This window comes from Netta rufina (assembly GCF_964035555.1).
Source record: "Netta rufina genome assembly, chromosome: 4".
NCBI lineage: Eukaryota > Metazoa > Chordata > Aves > Anseriformes > Anatidae > Netta > Netta rufina.
Window position 1 is genome coordinate 67,554,798 of NC_140127.1, and position 9,114 is coordinate 67,563,911.

The following is a 9,114-nucleotide window of genomic DNA, read 5'->3' on the forward strand; positions in this document are numbered from 1 at the left end:
TCTCTGATCTAGCTTGGTATTTGGGATTTCAGTTGTGTTGTCTTTAAGGTATATAATGTATATCTCAGATCAAATTCCAAAGTTTTACATTAACTTGTACTTCATAAGAATAGCAATCCATCTGCCATTAATTCAGCTTTATAAACAGCTGGAGTGGAACAACTTAAGTGAGAGAGCGAACAGAACTGTAGAGGAAAGGGAAAAAAAAAACACATGTAATTATACAACAAAAAAACAAATATGGGAACCACAAAGCTTTGCCAACATTGTCTTTGCCTCTCAAATATCTGCCTCTCAGTTAGTTCACCACCCAGTTACCAACATTAAAAACTGTAGTTCTTGGATTTGAAGCAATTTTTTTTAAAAATCATCAAAATATAAAATCTTTCTATTCTTAACTTGAACAGAGTATCTTTTTAAGTTTTACTCACCTACAAGTCAAAGAGCAGTTCTAAAGTACAGATAAATTTCGGATCAAAACAGAGTAACAGTAAAAGCTAACCCAGAAAATATATTAGCAGGCAAAGATGTATTAGTGAACTCCAGGACAGGTATTGCTACCTGTATTCTAAGTTCTTACAATATTCTCAGTAACTTAAGTCATGATGGTTACAAAGCAGTTGATATATTTTGGGGGTTAAAAAAAAAAAAATGTAATACTATTGTTCAGTGAGTCTCAGACAATGAATTTATCTATCTTTCCTTCCTCTAAGATCCACAAATATCATTAATTCATAAATTGATACTCCTCACAAGCACAATCTGTAGCATTCTTAAGGTAGAAGTCTTACAACGAATGTGAAGCAGAAAAGGGTTTCTAAAAAGCAATACTCAAAATTTTAAAAGCCTTTTTAATACATGTACCTCTGTCGCTACTCACTTGGAATAGACCTAGTACCCAAATAGCAGTTATTAAGCTCTGGTTGCAAAACCACTTGTGCTCTCAAATGTTATGTTTGCCTCCACAACATTAAAACAAACTTGTGAGAGGTCACTGCCTAGGTCTCTGTCCTCACAGAGAGAAAACTCAAAGTCTAAACTGACTGTTATGAGGCTTTCCACTAGAGGAAAAAAAAAAAAAAAAAAGTTTTTTCCCAGTAAAATTTAATTTAAAACAGTAACAGTTAGACATATTTTTGGCCAGGCCCTAGCCCGAAATCAGAGAGTGAGAGCTGAACAAAATCAAACGCATTAGATTAATTTAGTCTAGAGGGGACAACATGTTTCCCTGTTCAGCAATTCCTCAAGTCCCTTGCCAATCCTAACATCCCCTGATGTTTTCATACTTCTTATGGCGCTTTTCTTTTGTGTAACCCAAAACTGCGCTGAAGGATCGGTAGGTGGAATGCTGAAGGTGGAAACAACAAGGCAATGGCAACAGAAGCAGCACACTGCAAAAGGAGTAACAAATAGGAGAGCAGGAATTATTCCATTCCCACTGAAACCACAATGAGACTCTTCATCTGCTACTCTTGGAGACCTCATTAAACCACACGCCCCTACGCAGTATCATCCTTACAGTAATTCAGGCGCTTCTCCCTACCAGAAATCTTCCTCAGTCATGCTGAGATTCAAAGCCTCCCACTACTTGCTTTAGATTAAGAGGCTTTGTAGAGGATTGTAGAGGTGCATGGGAGCAAAGATACCAAAAGAAATCTAAATCAGAAGAGGTGGAATAGAACTGAAATTTCCTAGATGAACTCCCAAATCTCCTCTTCCGTGTATAACAACCCGTTTAAAAAATAGGGATTAGAAAAAAAAATAAATAAATACAGGCATTATTAGAGTATACACATTCAATAATTTAAGGATAAAATCTTTACAATAACATTATAAAGCAAAAGAAAAACAAGAACAACAAAAGCCATGCTATCTAGTGATATTTAATCAAATTAGGCAATTTGAATTTTTTCTCCTATTTGTACTTATATTGAACTTTAAAAGGCTTTGTAGCCATATAACACTTATTAACATTAAAAAAAAACTTGTGTTTTTGCAAATTATCACAAAATTAACTTCAATTCTAATTCAATAGCTGAAAAAAAAAATCATTAAGGGACTACAACACCGAAGGGAAAATAAAGCTGAGAAAACGCATTTATGTCCTTGCAACCCGAAGTCAGAAACATCATATATATTCCTACCCAGAAGATAAACTTACCCAGTTCTGCAAGTGTAACCTCAAGTGGCTATACAGAGCTTTCTTACACCTACACTTGTGCTTTGTACAATTCACAATTATTTTATAGGTGCAGCTATAAAAGAGTTTATGCCTTTCTTTTTCCCAACTAGCACTGTACAGGACAGCATATTTTGCTATACAGCATGCTCTGATCACCACTGTTTAGCTGCATAGCAATTCTGCTGGATCCAAATTGCACCCAGGGACTTGTGTCCTTTCCCCAGAGTGTAACGAGAGCGTGCAATGACAGCTCCAAGGAAGACAGCATGCAATATGGATGTGTAGAGTCCAGCTCAAAAAACTCTAGCCTTGGTTATCTTTTTGCCTTCTGGTGGTTTCTGGACATTCCCACTTGTAGGGTATATTATCCTTCAATACTAATGTAAAGGACAAAAAAAAAAAAAAAAAAAAAAAAAAGCACCCAATTAAAAAGCAATTTAAAGGCTGCTCTGACAAATTAAACATTAGATTCAGATTAGATTCAGCCACTAGGTTATAAAAATATGAACAGAATCCCACATGGCCACTTTATACACTTCATTCTAGTAGGCTGCATCCCTGCCCATGGCAGGGGGGTGGAACTGGATGGTCTCCAAGGTCCCTTCCAGCCCCAGTCATCCTATGATTCTACGATTCCGTGGCTGGAATGTGTCTGAGCAGGCCGTGTAAAATCAATCCTTATCCCTTAAAAAGATCACAATATGGTGAGGATGTATAGTTTTCTAGAATATAGCATCTAACCCATCAGAACAATGTTTTGGAATAGACAAAATTTCTCTCCGCACAAAGCAAAAAAAAAAAGTCTGAATTTCTGGATATCATTCTATTATGAACAGCAAATTCATACTCTAATATACAAAATCTGAGACTTTCCCTATTTCTGCAGTAGCTACAAAAGCACAGAAGTATGGTGATCCATAACATAGTGTTCCCTGACTATTTTCATTAAGGTGAGAACACGTTACTACTCCATCTCTATGAATTATTCTGAATAACACTGTCCTGGTTTCAGTTAGCACAGAATTAATTTTCTTCCTAGTAGCTGGTGGAATGCTGTGTTTTGGCTTAGAATGAGAAGAGTGCTGATAACACCCCGATGCTTTAATTGTTGCAGAGCAGTGCTTATACTAAGCCAAGGACATCTCAGCCTTTGCTCTGTCCTGCCAACGGGCAGGCTGGGGGGTGCAGTAAGAGCTGGGAGGGGACAGACCCAGGACAGGTGACCCAAACTAGCCAAAGGGGTATTCCATACCATCTGACGTCATGCTAAACAATATATAGGGGTGGCTAGCCGGGGGGAGGGGGCCGGACTGCTCGGGGTTAGGCTGGGCATCGGTCAGCGGGTGGTGAGCAATTGCATTGTGCATCACTTGTTTGTACATACTATTATTACTTTCGTATTATCCCCATTGTATCATCATTATTATTATTGTTATTATTATTTTTGTTATTTTTTTTTCCTGTCTTATTAAACTGTCTTTATCTCAACTCACGGGCTTCACTTTCCATTTCTCTCCCCCGTCCCAGAGAGGGAGGGGGGAGGGTGAGCGAACGGCTGCGTGGTGTTTAGCTGCCGGTCGGGTTAAACCACGACAAACACTAAGTGTTTGCGACTCATGCCAGCAAATGATTTCAAGACCTTCATGAGTATTCCTCATTTGTTTCAATAGCCTTCAATAATACCAATGAAAAATTAAAATGCAGAAGAGGTTCTGTTGCCTCAATGAGACTAAAGGCTAAAGCCACGTACGAACATTTTAAACATCTCTTTTGCAAACAAATTTATTGTTAATCAAAGAATAGAATACTTATTTTACTAGAAAATGCACTTAAAAGGGAAGAGTAATCAAAGTATTTTATGTTGGAACATATATTCTGGTATATGCTGGTCCGAGTGATATAGCAGGTGATTTACTATTTCAGTTCACCCACATATAGAACATCTTTCCTTTTAAAGTGTAAAATTTTCAATGTGATTCTCATTAGTATGTTCTTGACTTCCAGAAAATGTTTCAAGAATTTAAAAAAAAAAATTGTGAGTTTTAATCCTCAAAAAAATCCCATCCATATGACAATCACGGACAACATGGCAGTAACAAAGTTGTTGCAGAGACCCTCGAGGAGTTTCCCCAGCATCCCTTGGCAGCTGGTGCAGTACCTGCAGCTGAAGCTCTCCAGTTCCCAAAGAGTGCTTGGGACCCACGTTCACAACACACATGGTGCAGGGACTGTGTCTAGAGGGACCTTTTCCTTGGCCCATCAGCAAACCTCTTGGCAAGCAGACCATGAACTCAATGCTAGGGTGGGTGCTGCTTACAAATGAAGCGTTTCTGTTTGCATAATTTCTATTTGTTTGTGGTTTTTTGTTTGTTTGGTTGGTTGGTTTGTGTTTTTTGGAAAAGCATGAAACACCTTGTGTTTAAGATCATTTGATATTCAATACATTACTGCAGGTCTGGAAAACACTGGGTTGCAGTCAGTTTATCTTAAAAATATATAAGAAAAAATAAACTAGTGTGCATAATTATGTACTTATCAGTTTTAGGATGTTTGTGAAAGTTACTGGCTTCACCATGAAAGAAAAGCAATAAAAACGAATCTTTTCAACACCAAAACCAAAATGTTCTAAAGTTTTGCGTTTTAGCCCCCCCAAAAAATCTATGGTCAAGCATCAAAGCAATGCAAAGATTTTGTCTCTAACGGTTTGAAACAACTAATGAATCCATACTGTCACTCACTTTACATAGAGAGCAACAGTTGGATATTTTTAATCAGGTGAAAATTTTCCTTTTTTTCCATAAATAGATGAAGGTAACATGACGGAGACTTGAATCAATTATATAAGCTGATGAAAGAACAATAATTCTTGAAGACTAATTTGGAGCATGAGGTTCTGTCTTCCCCTGGAGTCAGCAAATGTTTCAAACACAACTCCTTGCCATTAATTCTTTTAATGTAGCACTGATGACCTCCACTTCACTAGAATCCCAGTTATCAACTGCAGACTCCCATGAGATTAGTTCCCTCACCAGGAGAACATGTATGTGGCAAAGGGAACAGTGTGTAATTATACTGGATATTCCTTCCACGCAGTTTTATTACTATTATTATTATCTTAAGTCTTCTTGCTTTGGTTTATAGAAGCCCAATGGTAGTCAAAACAAGTAGATAGGGCAGTAGTGTGGAATAAAATCTGAACTACGGTTTACTGGCAGTGTATTAGATTTGTGACCTAATAATGGACGTTAAAATAATCATTAACGACTATCCTTTAATATAGGTTTAATACCGCTTCTACTGAGATGTTTGCCAGAGTGTATTTTCATGACATTAAAATTACCTTCTTTTGTTAAAAGTTTATAGCAAGTCTTAGACTAATGATTAGACCACATATCTATAAAAATAGATATCACTAAAATGATGACAGTGGCAAGCCAGCCTTCTTAAAAAAAAAAAAAAGAAGCAATCAGACTGAAGATCCAGACTGTTTCCATTCTTTTGCTGCTGGAGGTCAGAAGGAACTGCAGTTGCTAGAATGTCATGTCTCCTTTTATTGCAATGCCACGACAACATTTGGAAACAATGAAAAGACAAGAAGAAATGTGAGAAAGCTCTAATAGACAACGCTTCCAGCAGAAGTACGACTCCAGAGCTGCACTCAATTAAACAGGAATACACAAAGTCTCTAAAAAGGAAAGGGAGCCATATTATTTTCTTCATCTGAAATGCTGTAAAATGATAATAATATAATAATATAAATTTAAGTTTCAGTACGGAGATGTCATGGACTTAAATACCATAGGGTTGGAGTAGTATTTTGGTTTTTAGGAACCAGTACCAACATTTTCTTACCTTTTTATCTTCTTTAGACTTCCTAACACTGTGCGGAGGGCCAAATTTGTTTTGCATGCAAAACATCTTCTTGGACCATTCATTTTTATGAGATTTTAACTGCGGCTGACCAAAGCTGCCATCGACTCTGTATCTGTCAGCTGGAATCTTACTCATTGGAGGGGGGAGAGTCCCGCAGTTCACACTTGACCAGCCGTCTGTAGAATCAGTGTAAGACTCCTGGTCGCTAGCATTTCCATGCTGCCACTCTTGTAAAACATGCACGGGCAACCACCTTTGATTGCCCACGCCTGCAGCGCTTTTCTTTGATGGGGGTACTGAATTTCGGGAGGAAACCAGTGGAACTTCGATACGGGCAGAAGGACATAAGTGCTTGTTTAAATTTTGGGACTTATCATTCTGAATTACTTCCAAAGGAATGTTTCCTTCCTGTTCGTGACAGAAGCCATTCCAATGGGAAGCAGACTGATTTTGTCCCCTTCCAACCGGATTTTCCCATATGCTGTTGGGAATATGTTTACTTGGATTGCTCCCCAAATCAACCACCAGAACTCTGTTATTCTTTTCTTCTTGATTAAAATTCCCAATTCCGCTATCACTGTTACTACTTGTGCTGTTATTCTGATGAGCATCTGCATCACCATCAAGAAAAGCCCGTGCACGCATTCCCTCAATCAATTCCCCCATATCCCTGTACAGGACAGAAATAAACTGAAGAACAGGTAGAGATGATGTTGGAAACTCCAGACAGCCATTTGTGTCTGGATCTGCTGTACATTCCAGTCCAAAACGTCTTGCTATGCCTTGATGAATTTTATGATGAAATAAGTCTGGATCCACCATAAAGACATGGCAAGATGTCCTCAGAACCCCTTCATCTTCCTGAGCCAAGCTCGCATCGTCATTTGTCTGCATTGTAACTAATCCAAAGAATCTTCTATCGTCGGGGCAAACAGCGCTGAATGCCAGTTTCTCCGCAGGGTATTCTGCCACCACACCTGATTTGTCACTGCAGAGCTGAATACAATCGTGCATTATCTTCATCATCACTAACGAATGGATTTTTTGTTCCGCCCGTAGACGCCTCATGCACCCACGAATAGCCTGCAAACTCTCATTTTCCAAATTTGAGGTTGTTGAAGGAAGTTCGATTGAGCCTAGGTAGCCTACAATCATGGCAACATTTAAAATGCTTGCATCTAGTCCAAAGTCTTCTGCACTCTCCAGTCCAATTCTAAAAACCGAATCATCATTCGGGACCTTGGACATTTCTTCCTTTGACAGTAGGTTTGGATTGCTTAGACTTTCATTTCCAGTTTCATATTTAATAGCAGCAGAATCTGAAAATGATCTTTGTTTTGGTGTGGAATTATCTGAGTTACCAGCACAAAGACTAGGATTCTCGAAGATCATGTTGAAAATGCCACCAGACTGCATTTCTTCAACAACTTTCTCTGCTCTGTTTATGCCTAGAGCTTTAGAGTCAGGTTTAGGCTTCAGCCACCCCTTTCCATCATAAAAGCCAACTTCTTCATCACTTGAACATGAATCTATATGACTAATCCCTTCAGCAATGACCATGTGGAGGACTCCAGAACATTTTCCAATAAGTTTCACTACATCTTCATGAGAGGCCTTTTTCACATTAATTTCGTTAACAGCAAATATCTGATCTCCTGCTTTAAGTCCAACATAATCAGCAGGGCTTCCTTTCATAACACAACTAAGAACACATGGAGCTTGTCCAGAAAGGGTAAACCCATAGCCTGCTCTTCCTCTAGCAACTTCCACACTCCTTATTCGAGGAGGGGCATGCATATTGAGTCGACGTTTGACCGTCTCCCCTGGTCTATACATGTTGGGTTTTTTTCCTGAGACAGGAAAACTTTTAAATATTCCGGGATCTTGTCATGTTTCACAGTATCACTCCTTCATCTGATGAAGCCCTAAAGAAAGAAAGAAAAAGACGTTAATTCTCAATCATATTTCAGTTTTTTAGCACCCAAGATTCACTTTACTACTCAGAACCACTGCTAGTGAATTCTACCAAAAATTATTGCAACAGGATTAACACAGCACTCAAAACAGTTTGAAAGAACAGTCATCATTTTATTAATGACAAAGCAGTAGCAAATGCAAATGAAGTGGTTGTCCAAAATGACAAAGTAATTTAACGGCAAAACTAAGAACAGGATCTAAGTCTTCAGATGTACAGCCCGGCAATCTTACACTATGTCACGTTATGTCTTCCCCAAGGCATTTTACCTACTATTCAGATAACTTCTGTCTTACTGCACCACTGGGATACCACCACCTTACAGCACAATGAAAATCCTGGATGAAGCTCATCTGCCCTTTCCCAGGCATCTTAAAGTTAGGTAATGTCTACTTATCACCCCCTCTATATATTCAAGGTAGAGAAACAAGTACCTAAAATAGCTAATGCCTGGCTCATTGTAAAGGTAACCTGAAGTATCTCAGACTTCGCCATTCGCACATGTATTCCATTTGCATATATAGCAATAAATGGGCATTCAATCATATAGAGACCAAAGGGAACTGAAATCAGATTTACTGTCATACCAATCAATAAATTTACTCAAAAATAACTTCTCAGAAAGCAAACACTATAAAAATTGCATTTCAGTCATTCCAACATCCATATGTTTTAGTTTAGATAAAAGCTTCCAAAAAAAAAAGAAAAAAAAAGAAGGAACTCCAAATGCTGCCAGTATTAATCTAGTCAGCAGCAGATTCATGACTACAATTAAGATAAAGCAGCTTTATAGGAACAGCAAGAACAGGTAGGTTTCATTACATTTTGGTGTTGACACTGCAGTTTGGATGTCTCATCCAAATTATACCCAGGTAAGTTCCATTGTTTTAGAAAGGCTTCCCTAAGTAGGTTTGACTTTACTTTGGGGGTTTAGTCTGTATTTTCTTGAACAAAGGGACATCAGATTTTACAGTCTCCATGGAGCAGCTGCAATTGGTAACGTAGTATTGTTTCTGCAAATCGTTTTAATATAGCAATTATCTAGTTTCAATAACTAGAGTTCCTCCGTAATTTGAGAAAATAA

General features: G+C 38.2%; 1 protein-coding gene across 2 annotated transcripts in view; it reads right to left on the minus strand.

Moving 5' to 3' along the window:
- Window positions 1–7,891, minus strand: part of RGS12 (regulator of G protein signaling 12) — a gene marked incomplete at both ends in the record, with an annotated part of 81,121 nt that extends 73,230 nt beyond the window's left edge. For both annotated transcript variants that reach the window (XM_084285689.1, XM_084285688.1), the window contains one exon: window positions 6,035–7,891. In XM_084285689.1, coding sequence (XP_084141815.1) covers window positions 6,035–7,891 — 1,857 coding nt within the window. The remainder of the gene's footprint in view (window positions 1–6,034) is intronic.
- Window positions 7,892–9,114: the final 1,223 nt, after the last annotated feature.